At 42.4% G+C, this 17128-nt stretch overlaps 1 protein-coding gene across 22 annotated transcripts in view; it reads right to left on the bottom strand.

Moving 5' to 3' along the window:
- The window catches only part of NRXN3 (neurexin 3), a 1811822-nt gene that overhangs the window by 1238195 nt on the left and 556499 nt on the right, over nt 1-17128 (bottom strand). For all 22 annotated transcript variants that reach the window (XM_027552545.1, XM_027552555.1, XM_027552571.1 and 19 more), the window contains one exon: nt 4439-4877. In XM_027552545.1, the coding sequence (XP_027408346.1) occupies nt 4439-4877 (439 nt within the window). The remainder of the gene's footprint in view (nt 1-4438; nt 4878-17128) is intronic.

Raw genomic sequence — 17128 nt, 5'->3', positions numbered from 1 at the left:
CACTTCGGTATTCTTGCCTAAAGAATCCCATGGACAGAAGACCCTGGCAGGCCAAAGTCCACAGGGTCACAGAAAAGTCAGAGAAGACTTAAGGGATGAAACAACAACAACGAAATGTTTTTATAACTATTTGTTTTAATATAGATCTGTTCAAACTACTGCATAATTGCACTCATCTCACATGCTAGCAAAGTAATGCTCAAAATTCTCCAAGCCAGTCTTCTTCAAGTGAACCAAGAACTTCCAGATGTTCAAGCTGGATTTAGAAAAAGCAGAGGAACCAGAGATCAAATTGCCAACATCCGTTGGATCATCAAAAAGCAAGAGAGCTCCAGAAAAACATCTATTTCTGCTTTATTGACTATGCCAAAGCTTTTGATGGTGTGGATCACAACAAACTGTGGGAAATTCTGAAAGAGATGGGAATACCAGACCACCTGACCTGCCTCTTGAGAGATCTGCATGCAATTCAAAAAGCAACAGATAGAACTGGACAGGGAACAATAGACTGGTTCCAAATAGGAAAAGGAGTACGTCAAGGCTGTATATTCTCACCCTGCTTATTTAACTTATATGCAGAGTACATCATGAGAAACGCTGGGCTGGAGGAAGCACAAGCTGGAATCAAGATTGCTGGGAGAAATATCAACAACCTCAGATATGCAGATGACACCATCCTTATGGCAGAAAGTGAATAAGAACTAAAGAGCCTCTTGATGAAAATGAAAGAGGAGAGTGAAAAAGTTGGCTTAAAGCTCAACACTCAGGAAACTAAGATCATGGCATCTGGTCCCATCACTTCATGGCAAATAGATGGGGAAACAATGGAAACAGTGAGAAAATTTATTTTGGGGGGCTCCAAAATCACTGCAGATGGTGACTGCAGCCATGAAACTAAAAGACCCTTGCTCCTTGGAATGAAAGTTATAACCAACCTAGACAGCATATTAAAAAGCAGAGACAGTACTTTGCCAACAAAGTTTTGTCCAGTCAAAGCTACAGTTTTTCCAGCAGTCATATATGGATATGAGAATTGGACCATAAAGAAAGTTGAGCACCGAAGAATTAATGCTTTTGAACTGTGGTGTTGGAGAAGACTCTTAGTCCCTTGGACTGCAAGGAGATCAAACCAGTCAATCCTAAAGGAAATCAACCTGAAATATTCATTGGAAATACTGATGTTAAAGCTTCAATATGCTGACCACCTGATGCAAAGAACTGACTCATTGGAAAAGACCTTGATGCTGGGAAAGATTGAAGGCAGGAGGAGAAGGGGATGGCAGAGGATGAGATGGTTGGATGGCATCACTGACTCAATGGACATGAGTTTGAGTAAGCTCCAGGAATTGGTGATGGACAGGGAAGCCTGACATGCTGCAAGCCATGGGGTTGCAAAGAGTTGAACATGACTGAGCAACTAAACTGAACTGATAAGAACAACGTACTGGAAAATACTCTCAGGAAGAAATGAAGTTCTTCATTTCTTAAAAAAGCCGTCTCTGAAATTTCTTCAAATCTAAACTTGTTTAAAGAACAATAGACCCAAGTGTAAATATTCAGAAAGTGCTCCCCAGGAAATGCATTAAGAGCCTTTTTTTTCCTTTTCAATTGTAGTATTTCCCATCTCTACAGCATGTAAAGGACAGGAGTGTCTCTGATACTGTATTTCTTCCAAGGTACGTTGTTTAAAAAATGAGTTTCTATCAGGTTTAAATATTTTTAAATAATCTATTGAGAAGAACATATTGTAAAACAAAAAAAATCTAAAAAGCAATATGGTAATTTGTGTTCTTACTGAAATAATTTGATTATAAAAAATTACTTATGAGAGCTAAATTACACTGTATAAATGTCACTTTTAAAACTTGTAAGTTTGACATAACATCTAAGACCCATTTTTGTGTCTCTAAGACTAATTATTTTGTGTCCCTTTTGAATTTTTAAACTTCTAATTAACAGTGATTATGAAAGTATTTCTGAATAAAAATATACATTTAAAAACATATTAAAATGTTGTTATGCTGCTTATATATAAAAATTATTTTTTTGTTGTTTAGTTGCTAAGTCATGTCCGACTCCTTGCAACCCCATGGACAGCAGCATGCCAGGCTTCCCTGTCCTTCACTATATCCCAGAGTTTGCTCAAGCTCGTGTCCGTTGAGTTGGTGATTCCATGCAACCGTCTCATCCTCTATCACCACCTTGCTTACTCAGTAAATTTTTATAGGGTTTAATCAAATTTATCAGTGTGTGTTGTATTCAGTAGCTAAGTCATGTCCACTCTTTGCCACCCCATGGACTACAGCACACCAGGCTTCCTGTTCTTCACTATCTCCTGGAGTTTGCTCAAATTCATGTCCATTGAGTCGGTGATGCCATCCAACCATCTCATCTTCTGTTGCCACCTTGTTTACTCAGTAAATTTTTATAGGTCTTGATCAGATTTATCAGTATGTCAAAGTATTAACCAATGCCATAGCATCCAAGTATAAAATTAAAGTGTTTTGTAATCAAAACTTGTTTGTCAAAAATGGGTCTGATGGTTCTAACCAGACAAAATAACAACCTACTTGAAAAAGCAATTAGTGTTGAGAATAAACAGAAACAGATACGGGGCAATTTTACATGTTCTAGCCTGCCTGTGACTCAGATAGGTGACATTTAAGCTGTGCCAAGGTCTAGGTTAGTCAATCATGAAAGCCATCAACCATGACCAGTCCAAAGACCCAATGTGCATGGTCTTAAAAACTCTGTGGGAGAGGGAGAGGGTGGGATGATTTGGGAGAATGGCATTGAAACATGTATACTATCACATATGAAACGAACCACCAGTCCAAGTTCGAAGCATGATACTGAATGCTTAGGGCTGGTGCACTGGGATGACCCAGAGGGATGGTATGGGGAGGGAGGAGGGAGGGGGGTTCAGGATGGGGAACACGTGTACACCTGTAGTGGATTCCTGTTGATGTATGGCAAAATCAATTCAATATTGTAAAGTAATTAGCCTCCAATTAAATAAATTTATATTAAAAAAAAAAACTAGCAGGAGTGTTTCCTTTATAATTCTCAGATAGCTTTCTCGCTCCACCCCGGCCGACATATTTACGGATAAACTTTGAAAGATTTGGCCTCAGAAGAAATTAAGTTTGTGTGCTTTCTGCTTAAAAAGAACAAAATGCTTATTCTTGCCCAACAAGCACGTTTCATTTGAAGTCTCTTGGTTCTGATCAAATTTCAGGCAATCAATAAGGCAGCCTGCTGGGCAATAAACCATCCAGATCTGCAATCTGCCACCCGTCTGCCCTTTGCACAGAACCTAAGCGGCTCCTCCTAAAGGCAACACTGCTCGTCTCCGCCATCCCTCCAGCTCTGGGAGGATGCGGAAGAGCCATCCGCGCATGCCCAGCCATCCCTGGCTACAGCGGGGAACCTACTGCTTTCTATTGTTGGCCAAATGTACCCAGAAAAGAAATGTCCAAAAGGAAGGCATTTTTGTGTTCACCAGGAGAGTAAAACCTTCAAAATATGGCAAACAGAGCAGAGACATTTCTTGAGTATGATACTACCTAAATGGAGAATCCGGAAATAAATGTGAAATTCAAATGCTCTAATTATTACTCAGGGTGAAATGTCCTTTGTGATGGCACAGGATGTGACCTTCAACGCCACATGTCCACAGAAAGCAGGCAGACTGTTCAGGCATTGCAAAGCCTCAGCTTCTCTATGTGTGTTTCCCCACTCCCATCCTTTGTTACTATTCCAGGGTGGCTATGTACTGCCTGGGGCTAGCTTGTTTGATCCATGGCTGCAGAAACAAAGCCATTTGAAGCAAATGCAGAAGGTTATGAAGAGGAAGGGAGAGTTAGTGAGGTCTGAGCAAACAGTGAAATATATAGGCTTTCACACCAAAGGAAGGCTTTAAATTGAACATGACTTCAGGAAAAATCAATTTGTCTTTTCCTTTCTTGTCATAATTTCCCCTGCAATATGACTCCTGACAATTATTGAAGGGTGCATCGTTGCATAAACCCTTGCACAGTGCGGCTTATTCTCCAAGAGTAATCACATAGTGTAGCATCTGTGATGTCACAATTGGTTTCTATGGTGATAAGAAAAAGGAGACTAAGAAGAGAAGGGGAAAAAAACCCATCACACCAGTGACATGACAGTCACTTTGGTAGCAGTGCGAATGCTCCTTGTAAAACCATCCTCAGTCCCAGGGTCTCAGAGCTATCACTGAAGCCATTGTGCAGTGAGTGACAAGGGAGATGAGGAGAGGGATGTCAGCCTTTGATAAGACAGGTGTCTTGTTCGGTAACATCATCTTACAACAAGCATTAAGGAGAATAGCAGAAGAATCAGCAAGTGCAAACATTAAAAAAAAAAAAAAAAAACCTATAAGGAAAGGGAAGTTTGCATACACCCTGCCTCTTCCTACCTGATCTGCCATCTCGCTGAATATCCACGTGGTACCATTCCCCATCGTTGGCTTTCTTCTGCGTGGCTTTCACTTTAATGGTGCCTGAGCCCATGTCAAGCAGCAGGTACAGGTTGCCATCGAGGAGTTCCACAGCAAAGAAGTCCACCTTGGTGTTCTTCTGGCTCCGGGCATCCTTTCTCTCTTGGGGCTTGCCGTGAGTGAAGAGGATCAGGCCGTTGGGCTCAGTGGTGCGAAAGTCAAAGGAGATAGAGCCCATGCGTTTGGTATTCCACTTGGGCAAGCTGATGTAAGCCTCTGGGGTCTCAAAGTTGATAGGGTCCAGTGTGGCCACATTCTCACACTTGAATACTACCTCACCATAGATCTTCATCTTGGTGTCCCCAATCCTGGCCAAGCGAGACAGCTCCAGACGGATGTCATTATTCTTATAAACAACCTGTCAAAAGTCAAACAAGTGCCATATGAATCAATCTTGCAAGCTGCAACCATCCATCGCTCACTGGGAACTCAGGAAAAAGGCCCGAGAAGAAGCTTCAGGACACAAGAGTCTGAAATAATATGAGAAACATGAGCCACAGCACTTGAAAAGCAGCTGCACAAACCTCTGAGGTGCACACAAGCCCTGAAGAAGCCCCTGTGTCTCCACTGTGTTCCTTTGGTCTGTTTCCTTCTGGCTGATTTTTTGCAGCATCAGAAAGTTACACAATGCAAGCAGAAATCAAGAGACTGAGTTGCGCAGACACAAATATTTCCAGAGATATTTACTGAAGTGTCCTCAGTAAAAGGCCAGGAACAACCTAAATGCCCATCAGTGACAGACTGGCACACCCTTATACCGGAATATGAGGCAGCCCTCAAAAACAAAGTAGTGCTCCCAGTTTTGACGTGGATTTTCTGAGTAATATTGTTAAGTGAATCAGCAAGGAACAGAACCATGTGCATTATGCTATCATTATGCAAAGTGGGTGTGTGTGTTAGGAAGTGTGCATTTTATGTATATACGTTTGCAAATGCATTAAACATTTTTGGAAGGAAACACATAAGAGACTATAAAATGGTCACTAGGGAAAGGATTTGTAGAATTAATATTCAGGAGTGGAGAGAGACTTACTTTTCACTATATCTTGCTGTAAGGTTGGTTTTTTTTTTTAAGATGACTGAGTGTTAAGCATTGGGAGGGAAGACCTATATTTTTCTCCACATTGCATGTATCCTCTATACACATAAAGTAAGAGAATGAAACACCCTAAAACATTTTTTAAAAAATTATGACTTTCTAAACCTCATATAACCTATGTAAGAGTAGGGATTAATCTTGTTCCATAACTAGAATTTTAAAGAGGTTTTGTTGCTGTTAAAACTGAATTTTGGAGTACTCTTTCTACCCCCTTCTGATGCCTATGTCAGAAGCTTTCTCTATCTCCTTTATACTTTAATAAAACTTTATTACACACACACACACACAAAAAAAACTGAATTTTGATGCAGCGCCCTCAGATAGGTCTTGGTCCTTTGATCTCTAGGCAATGTCACATCCATACCGAAACAATAAACAGGGGGAAACAGAGGGCAAAGGGGCTAGCATCTGAGTACTGATTATGTAGACCGCTTTGCTATGTCCTTCACATTGTCTTATTCAAATTCTAAATCAGGACCTTGATTTAGGTTCCAATCCCACATCCACTACTTCCAAGCTGTGTGAACTTCAAAGTTATTTAACGTCCTCCGGTTTGCTTCCTCCTTTGACAATGGGAATATAGGAACAGACTCTTTCTTAAGGATGGACTGAGTTACTATATGGGAAGCACTTAGAATGTTCACTGAGTATGGGGACAAACATCTCAGCTCTTTTGAGGGTGACTGTTAACTCACTTGGTCCTTTCTGCAGCCCTGAGAAAGTTGTCTTATCTCCATTTTCAGTAAAATAACAAGACTTAAGTGCTAAACTCTTACACCTCATCTCAGTGATAAAAAGTTAATTGAGTGAGTCATTCCAGTATATATCATTTAATCCCAAACATCTACCTGTAGAATTGCTTCTCTTCTCTCTCCCAACATGAGGAGAAAATCAAGCAAAGATGTATGCCTTTTCATATTGATTAACAACAAAGAATTGAAAAGGCCTACCATATAGCCTTCGTCATGGGTGAAATCATAGTCACACTGAGAACAGTCACAATACTGATATTTACTGAGCACCTCCTACCAGGCACTGTACTCAGGATCTGAAGTCTAGCACCCCATCAGATCCTGACAACACCCACTTGACGTGTCTACCATCGTTCTCCCATTTTACAGATGCAGAAACAGACATGGACAGTAGTTAAGGAGCCAGCCCATGGTCACACAGCCAGTTAAGTGCCCGAGTAGGACTTGAACCCAGGGAGTTAGCTCCAGAGTCCATGTGCTTCGACACCTACGGACATTCAGCACAGGGTTATACTTCCAGCACCCATGAGCTCATCTTCAATAACACACTGGAAATCATGTATGTTCAACTTCCCAGTTCAAAAGCTAAATTTCTTAATTCTAGTGGACTGACCATGTGCAAAAGGAAAAAAAGAAAAAACAAAACTGCAAGATTCTTAGGCAATCACTCAAGTGAGTGAGAAAAGAAATGAAAAATGTTTAATGGCTAGCAGCTTTTCCTTTCTAATCCCCATGCAACAACCTGTGAGAGCTCTCTGTCATAACCTAACTGCAGCTTTCTTTGCATTTGGGCTAAACGCCTATGACCAGAGCTCTTGTAAAGGTTAATTATTAACGTAGAACAATAGGGGATCCCACAGGGACAGACAATAAATGGAAAAAGAACTCAAATATCTCTACAGGAGGCAGAAGGATAAAAAGAAAAGGGCCTTTTAAAAGAATGCAGCATCCTATGAAGAGGAACTCTTCTGTGAGAAGGGTACAGAACCGCGACTGGGACAGACAGTGAATAACTAGAATGCAGATTTCTGGAGACACAGACAAGAGAATCCCAGCTGGGAACTGGCAAGACAAAGACTTCTCTCAAAAGCTCTTTGAAAATGAGCTCTCTAGCTACTCCATGGCCCTGAAATTACTTGTCTATTTATTTGCAATTTCCACACCTTTCCCACTGACAGCTGAGTAACCTCTCTGAGTCCCATTGTATTTATTTCCAAAGGCAGGAGACTCAATAGCTGTTCCAGAACTGTTCCCCTTTCCCTCCAGCCCCAGAGCAATTATCAAGATTAAATGGGATATTATACCTGGTAGACTGTAGAGAATCCTAAATAGTACGTAAGCCTAGGAACACAATAGTACACCATGTTTTCCAGCAGTACTGGGGTACTATTGAAAACTGGCAGGGGCCTGAACTGATGTTCTTCTGAGGATCTCCTACCAATAAGAAAGGGACAGGAGAGCACCTTGTAGCCCAGTGATATTCAATTAAGAAGCTCCATGGTTGGCATCTTCACCTCCCTACCCGAACCCCTGCCAACCTGCCCACTGCAAGACAATGGCATGGCCATGCAAAAGTGTAGCAGCACCTTGGGGAGGGCATGATGGCAAGAAACCCCAGTGGACTCCCTTACAAGGCAAAGTAGTATCTAGTATAGTTGCTATACTAGATGTTGTTCAGTCACTAAGTAGTGTCTGACTCTCTGTGACCCCATGGACTGCAGCACACCAGACTTCCCTGTCCTCCACTATCGCCAGATGTTTGCTCAGGTTCTACTGAATCAGTGACGCTATCCAACCATCTCATCCTCTGCCGCCCCGTTCTTTCCCTGCCTTCAACGTTTCCCAGCAACAGGGTCTTTTCCAATGAGTCGGCTCTTCGCATCAGGTGGCCAAAGTATTAGAGCTTGAGCTTTAGCATCACTCCTTCCAATGAATATTCAGGACTGATTTCCTTTAGCATTGACTGATTTCATCTCCTTGCTGTCCAAGGGACTCTAAAGAGTCTTCTCCAGCACAATTCGAAAGCATTAATTTGGTTTAGTATTTTCTGTAAATTCATACTTTCATCTAAATGGAAAGCCCTGCCTGATGACCAAACTAGGAAAAGATGTGGCAGTGAGCACCTTGGTTGACAACTAGCCTCAAGGAGCAATGAGAGACAAAGTGGAAACAGCTCCTAATGGGAGATGTCACACAGCCTGGGGTGACAGAGGCAGAGTGCCAAAGAGTGACAACTCCAACCTCGGGCTTATAAAAGCTGCTGTTTGGACTTGCAGCTTGTCCAGCTGTCAAGTCCTAAGGATCGCTCAAACCAGCCCCTCGCCTACTCCCGCAGTGCCAGACTCTGTCCACCACCATTTCTCCTCTGGATTTCTGCAATGGCCTTCTAACAGAACCCCCTGATCCTTCCCCTCATGTTCTCCATAGTTCCACAGTGAATTTTCCAAAACCATTAAATCTGATCAGGCATTTCCTTGCTTAATAACCCTCAACATAGACAAGGATGATCTGTCCCTGTCTCTCTCCCCACTTGTTTCCCTTTCTTTCCCCCATCCTTTCATTCTCTAATCCAGACGACTTAAAGCTCTTTGATTCTTTTAATGATCCTCTTCTCTCCCCTGTGTCTGTCTGTCTGTCTGTCTGTGTGTTAGTCACTCAGTAGCATCTGACTCTTTGCAACCCCATGGACTGTAGCCCTCCAGGCTCCTCTGTTCCTGGGATTCTCCAGGCAAGAATACTGGAGTGGGTTGCCATTCTCTTCTCCAGGGGATCTTCAGAATCCAGGGATCCAACCCAGATCTCCTGCATTGCAGGTGGATTCTTAACTATCTGAGCCATTTGTTCCCTGCTAAACACTTTTCTTGCTCTGATTTACATCCAGTACACACTCCTTGTCCTTCTGGTCTCAGTTTAGATGCTACTTTCTTGAGGAATCCTTTCTGACAAAATGGCCCCCATAATTCTGACAATTTTGTGGACGTTTTCCTTCTGCACACTATCTTTTATTCTTTGACCATGTGTAAGTATGTTTGTACAAATTTGAATCCTTTTAAAAGTGTTTTGACTTTGAATTATCAAATAAGATGTGCTTAGGACTTTTATCCTTATGTATCAGAGGGTAGACAGAATGAGAACCATAATCACAGAAAACTAACCAAACTGATTACACATGGACCACAGCCTTGTCTAACTCAATGAAACTATGAGCCATGCCATGTGGGGCCACCCAAGATGGATGGGTCATGGTGGAGAGTTCTGACAAAACATGGTTCCCTGGAGAAGGGATTAGCAAACCACTTCAGTAATCTTGCCTTTAAAACCCCATGAACAATATGAAAAGGCAAAAAGATAGGATACTGAAAGAAGAACTCCCCCGGTCGGTAGGTGCCGAATATGCTACAGGAGATCAATGGAGAAATAACTCCAGAAAGAATGGAGAGACAGAGCCAAAGCAAAAACAACGCCCAGTTGTGGGTGTGACTGATGATGGAAGTAAAGTCTGATGCTGTAAAGAACAGTATTACGTAGGAACCTGGAATGTTAGGTCTATGAATCAAGGTAAATGAGAAGTAGTCAAATAGGAGATGGCAAGAGTGAACATTGACATTTCAGAAATCAGTGAATTAAAACAGACTGGAATGGGTGAATTTAATTCAGATGACCATTGTATCTACTACCGTGGGCAATAATCCTATAGAAAATATGGAGTAGCCATCATAGCAAACAAAAGAGTCAAAAATGCAGTATTTGGGGGCAATCTCAAAAATGACAGAATGATCTCTGTTCGTTTCCAAGGCAAACCATTCAACATCATAGTTATCCAAGTCTGCGCCCCAACCACTAATATCAAAGAAGCTGAAGTTGAACGGTTTTATGATGACCTACCAGACCCTCTAGAACTAACGTCAAAAAGATGTCTTTTTAATCATACAGGACTGGAATGCAACAGAAAGAAGTCTAAAGGTACTTGGGGTAATAGGCAAGTTTAGCCTTTGAGTACAAAATAAAGCAGGACAAAGACTAACAGAGTTTTGCCAAGAGAATACACTGGTCATAGTAAACAATTCCTTCCAACAACACAAGAGACAACTCTACACATGGACATCACCAGATGGTCAACACCAAAATTAGACTGATTATGTTCTTTGCAGCCAAAGATGGAGAAGCTCTATACATTCGGCAAAACCAAGACTGGGAGCTGACTGTGGTTCACATCATGAACTCCTTATTGCCAAATTCAGACTTAACTTGAGGAAAGTAGGGAAAACCACTAGACCACTCAGGTATGACCTAAATCAAATTCCTTACGATTATATAGTAGAAGTGACAAACAGATTCAAGGGATTAGATCTGATAGACAGAGAGCCTGAAGAACTATGGATGGAGGTTCATGATATTGTACAAGAGGCAGTGATCAAAACCATCCCCAAGAAAAAAAAAATGCAAAAGGCAAAATGGCTGTCTGAGGAGGCCTGACAAATAGCTGTGAAAAGAAGAGAAGTGAAAAGCAAAGGAGAAAAGGAAAGATACACCCATTTGAATGCAGAGTTCCAAAGAATAGCAGGGAGAGATAAGAAAGACTTCCTCAGTGATCAATGCAAAGAAATAGAGGAAAACAATAGGATAAGAAAGACTAGAGATCTCTTCAAGAAAATTAGAGATGCCAAGGGAACATTTCATGCAAAGATGGGCTCGATAAAGGACAGAAATGGTATGAACCTAACAGAAGCAGAAGATATTGAGAAGAGGTGGCAAGAACACAAAGAAGAACTGTACAAAAAAGATCTTCATGACCCACATAACCACACGGTGTGATCACTCACCTAGAACCATTCTAGAATGCAAAATCAAGTGGGCCTTAGGAAGCATCACTATGAACAAAGCTAGTGGAGGTGATGGAATTCCAGTTGAACTATTTCAAATCCTAAAAGATGATGCTGTGAAAGTGCTGCACTCAATATGCCAGCAAATTTGGAAAGCTCAGCAGTGGCCACAAGACTGGAAAAGGTCAGTTTTCATTCCAATCCCAAAGAAAAGGCAATGCCAAAGAATGCTCAAACTACTACACAACTGCACTCATCTCACAGGCTAGTGAAGTAATGCTCAATATTCTTCAAGTGAGGCTTCAACAGTATGTGAACTAAGAATTTCCAGATGGTCAAGCTGGATTTATAAGAGGCAGAGGAACCAGAGATCAAATTGCCAACATCCATTGGATCATAGAAAAAGCAAGAGAATTCCAGAAAAACAGAAAAACATCTATTTCTGCTTCATTGACTATTCCAAAGCCTTTGTGTGGATTACAACAATATGTGGAAAATTCTTAAAGAGAAGGAAATACCATACCACCTCACCTGCCTCCTGAGAAACCTGCATGCAGGTCAAGAAGCAACAGTTAGAACCAGACATGGAACAACAGGCTGGTTCCAAATTGGGAAAGAAGTATGTCAAGGCTATATACTGTCACCCTGCTTATTTAACTTATATGTAGTGTATATCATGCAAAATTCTGGGCTAGATGAAACACAAGCTGGAATCAAGATTGCCGGGAAAAATGTCAGTAACCTCAGATATGCAGACGACACTATCCTTATGGCATAAAGTGAAGAGGAACTAAAGAGCCTCTTGATGAAAGTGAAAGAGGAGAGTGAAGAAGCTGGCTTAAAACTCAATATTCAAAAAAGTAAGATCATGGCATCCGGTCCCATCACTCCATGGCAAATAGATGGGGAAACAAAGGAAACAGTGAGAGACTTTATATTCTTCGGCTCCAAAATCACTGCAGATGCTGACTGCAGCCATGAAATTAAGACACCCAATCCTTGGAAGAAAAGTTATGACCAACCTAGACAGCATATTAAAAAGCAGAGACATTACTTTGCCAACAAAGGTCCATCTAGTCAAAGCTATGGTTTTTCCAGTATTCATGTATGGATGTGAGAGTTGGTCCATAAAGCTGAGCGCTGAAGAATTGATGCTTTTGAACTGAGGTGTTGGAGAAGACTCTTGAGGATCCCTTGGACTGCAAGGAGATCCAACCATTAAACCTAAGGGAAATCAGTACTGAATATTTATTGGAAGGACTGATGCTGAAGCTGAAGTTCTAATACTTTGGCCATCTGATGAGAAGAACTGATTCACTGGAAAAGATCTTGATGTTAGTAAAGACTGAGGGCAATAGGAGAAGGCAACAACAGAAGATGAGATGGTTGGATGGCATCACTGACTCAATGGATATGAGTCTGAGCAGGCTCCATGAGTTGGTGATGGACAGGGAAGCCTGGCATGCTGCAGTCCATGTGATCACAAAGAGTTGGACACAACTGAGTGACCGAACTAAACTCAACTGAACTGGACTTGCAGTGCATGCTTAGAAGGTCAGATAGTAAAACAGTGGTATACAGAATCTCAGGGCTAAGACACTGTCTCAGAACAACACCTCTTGTCTTAATCTTAATGTCCCTAATCTTTGATACAGAGGCACACAGGAACAATACCAGGAGTAAGGCAAGCTATGAGCAGGAGCAATACAGTAAAAACAGTCACCACCTACCAAGAGCCTATTATGTGCCAGACACTTTAAAAATGCTAATGTGCACCTTCCACATTAAGGAAGTGAAACAGGTAACATTAGCCTCACTTTGCAGAAATGAGGTTCAGAGAGGATAGGCACTTGTCTAAGATCACACAGTCCCTTAAGGGCATAACCAGGACTTGAACCCAGATCTCTCTGACTGTACTGGGGCAAGGTCATGTTCCAGGGGTGGCCATTCCTAAGCTCTCTAGTAGTGCAGGCTTACCCATAAAGTAGAAACTCCTTAAATCAGGCACAAAAAAACACACCCAGCTCCATCCAGACTTATTAAGCCCTTCCTACCTGGGCTGCCCTCTCTAATGGATCCCTACCCTTCCCTTCCCCACTTTGAGGCACTTGGAGGCTTCAGTGTGAACTCTGGTGTCAAAGCTTCTGCATACTTGCTCATCACGTAGGTTTCCCAGCCTACAGTGCCTTCCTCTCCTCTCCAACCTCTAAATGATGATTCATCCCTCCCAGGATCTACCCCCAAACCCACTCCAGGCCCTCTTGGACTACTCTGGTTCTTGCTGATACCCACCATTTGCTTGGAAGCCTTTCATTGCCTACCTATGACGGAGCTGTCTGCCTGCCTGCCCAGACCACTGGCCTTGATTGGGAAAGAAACCGCTGTTCTTTTAATATTCGTTTATTTTTGGCTGTGCCAGGTCTTCATCACAACATGTGGGCTTTCTCTAGTTGTGGCGAGTGGGGGCTACTCTCTAGTTGCGGGATGCGTGTGTCTCATTGTGGTGGCTTCTCTTGCTGTGGAGCACAGGCTGGGTACACAGGCTTCAGTAGCTGTGGTGCGCGGGCTTAGCTGTTCCGCAGCATGTAGGATCTTCCTGAACCAGGGATTGAACCCATGTCCCCTGCACTGGCACACAGATTCAAAACCACTGGACCACCTGGGAAGCCCCAGGTTATTCTAATCTATATGCTGTGCTTTTTAAACTCTTCCATGATGCTCAAGGAATATGGCAAGCCCAGGAGTGTGAATCTAAGGGGTAGTAGTTCATGGGAGTATTTAGAAGGTCAGATAGTAAAATAGTTTTGGACAGAAGCTCAGAATTAAAATACTCTCTGAGAACAACTGACTCATTTGAAAATACCCTGATGCTAGGAATGATTGAGGGCAGGAGGAGAGGGGTATGACAGAGGATGAGATGGTTGGATGGCATCACTGACTCAATGGACATGGGTTTGGGTAGACTTTGGCAGTTGGTGATGGACAGGGAGGCCTGGTGTGCTGTGGTTCATGCGGTCACAAAGAGTCGGACATGACTGAGCGACTGAACTGAACTAAGAACACCACCTCTTGTGTATGTCTCCCCAATCTTTGATACAGAGGAACACAGGAACAATACCAGGAGCAAGACAAGCTATGATAGCAAGAACAATACAATAAAGAGAGTCACCATCTATCAAGAACGCATGGGAGTATTTTCCTCTCTCTTCCATCTTATCCCAGGACACTCTGGACGCTGTTTTCAGCTTTCTGGGAATATACATCCACATATTCTGTGATAAATGCCACATCCCTGGGCTCTCCAGCCAGGGACCCAGAAGGAATCTGGGAGTGTGAGTTTGTTCCCCACGGTTCCCAGATGGCCTTGTGGTTCTGTTTCTCCTGTCCAGGAAGAGCAGATTTACCACACGGCCTTTCTTTTCTCTTGTTTTTGAAGTGTCTGTAATCCTCTACGTGTCTACATATAGGACAATCTCAATAAAAAAAAAAAAAAAAAAACCAGATCGTCTTATAGGACTGTGACTCACAGGCCTGTGACTTGATGACAGAGCATCACTGTTCCGACCCAGGTCAGTGGATGGTGTCTGAAGTCAGGACTCTGGGGGACATCCTCTGGAGTATGTGGGCCAGACGAAACAGAGTGGTGAAAAGCCAATGTCAGGGGCCTTGGGGTGGAACAGCATTGACAACAAATCCCAGTAAAGCCTTTTGACTTTATACCTGTGTGCAGAGCAGTTTACATATGACCAGCAACGGACAAAGATTCATTCCCTACCCCAACATAATCCTTTGACAATAGATAATAACGAAATGAGCTTTTTCTCTTCAGCTTTCAGGATTGTGCAGTTTCTAGATAAACCTGGGGGTAATCTTGTTATTGTGTGACATTTCTACCCTGTGTAAATAAATAAGAAGCCCTGGGAAAGCACCTTGCGTCTGGGGCAGTCACAGACTCCCATATCCTACTTTCTCTATATTACTTCCCCCTCGACCCTTCATGCAACCGATGACTCTGGTTGGTGGTGATTTTCCTTCCTGAGGAGCGTCTACTCAACTCATCTGTCACTCAAACATTCAACCTTGTTACCTTTCAGTAAGCACGGGTCTTACTGTTTTGAGTAAACCTCAAATATCTTATCAGCAAAACATATGCATTACAGCTTTAAAAATCTGAACCAGCACCTAGTTGTAGCGGTGCTTAATAAATGCTCATATCTTCATTAAATCTGATGTTGGACTCAGTTGGCAGCACAAGGCAGAGGTCAAGGTCACGGACGTCCCGCCTCAGTAAGTACAGTCCGAGTCCAGCTCCTCCCCTGCCGGCTGTGTGACCTTGGACAATGGTTAACGTTCTTCACGTCGAAGACTTACAGGTAACGCGTCTCCTTTCACAGGGCCGTAAGAGGCCTGTGAGGTAATGTGTCATAGCTACAAAATGCTTTAGCAGTTTCTGATGCTTCTCTTCATTTTGTTATTTTCTGTGAGAAGCCATAACTAGATCAACAGAGAGGAGAGCCTGACATGGAGTCATTAGAAAGGGAAGATTCCACTACAATATTGTAAAGTAATTAGCCTCCAATTAAAATAAATACATTACTTAAAAAAAAAAAGGGAAGATTCCCTGTGAGGGTAAGTTCTAAGCCACGTGTCCACTCAAGAGTCTAACGACAGACTCTGGATTTAACAAATTCTGAAGGTAGAATAAAAAATTACAAATTACAAAATCAGGACTTCCCTGGTGGCCCAGTGGTTAGGAATCTGCCTTACAATGCAGGTCTCCGGTCAGGGAAGTAAGATCCCACAAGCCTTGGGATGACGAAGCCCCTGGGCAGCAAGTACTAAAGCTCGTGTGCAGAGAGTCCACGCACAGCTAAAACCTGATGCAGCAAATTAGGAAAAATAAATAAATAGTTGCCTAGTGTGGCATTTATAAGATATGAAAACGCCTAGTGGTATCTATTTTTTGTCTTTCTCACACACCAGGCCCTTGTACAGATTTAGGATTCATGATCCTTAACATCATTTTCTGCCGCAGTGTACCACTGACCAAATTCCAACAGTGAACTTCTAGCACAAATGGGGCAGCAGATGGTCCTCTTAGCTTCCAAAGCCAGAGAAGCTGATATTTGGCATGGCCAAGGCCACATCTGCACCCCTGGTCTGGCTAACAGGGGTCAGCAGACTCACTCGCCTGCTGAGTTGCAGCTGACACCCAGGCTGAGGCCCTGAGCCCCCGCCACTGCATACCACGGACATCATTTCCAGGTTGCTGTTCTGCTCACAGCACTCAGGGTCTGCCAAAGATAAAAACCGAGCCCCAGAAATAGAAAATGGGAATGGAGTTTCAGAATCACAGGCAAGAGCCAAGAAATATGAGAGTCCTGAGACTCAAAGTAAAGGCCGGAAAGACTCCAGATAAAGTTGAAACCTGTAGGAGAAATACTGGTGATTAACTAACTTGAGGTTTGACAGAAACAACAAAATTCTGTAAAGTAATTATCCTTCAATTAAAAATTAAATACATTTAAAAAATTTTTTTAAAAGGTTGGGCGAACATACTATCACAGGGAACTCTCCTTAATGCACGGTGGTGACCTAAATGGGAAGAAAATCCAAAAGGGAGGAAATATATGTATATGTATGGCTGATTCATTCATTCACTTGTTGTGTTAGTACAGAAGAAACTAACAACATGTAAAGCAACTATACTCCATTAGAGATGAATTAAAAAAAATAAAATTTAAAAAGGCTTGGTGATCCAACACTCTGTGGGTCAAACAATACATATCTGAAAGCTGGATCTCAAAGACTACCAGTTTATAATCCCTGGTCCATGGTTCCAAGCTGAGCACCAAAGAATGGATGCTTTTGAACTGTGGTGTTGGAGAATACTCTTGAGAGTCCCTTGAACTGCAAGATCCAACCAGTCCATCCT

Source organism: Bos indicus x Bos taurus, chromosome 10, assembly GCF_003369695.1.
Source record: "Bos indicus x Bos taurus breed Angus x Brahman F1 hybrid chromosome 10, Bos_hybrid_MaternalHap_v2.0, whole genome shotgun sequence".
In the NCBI taxonomy this organism is placed as follows: Eukaryota; Metazoa; Chordata; class Mammalia; order Artiodactyla; family Bovidae; genus Bos; species Bos indicus x Bos taurus.
This window is presented reverse-complemented; position numbering and strand designations above follow the sequence as displayed.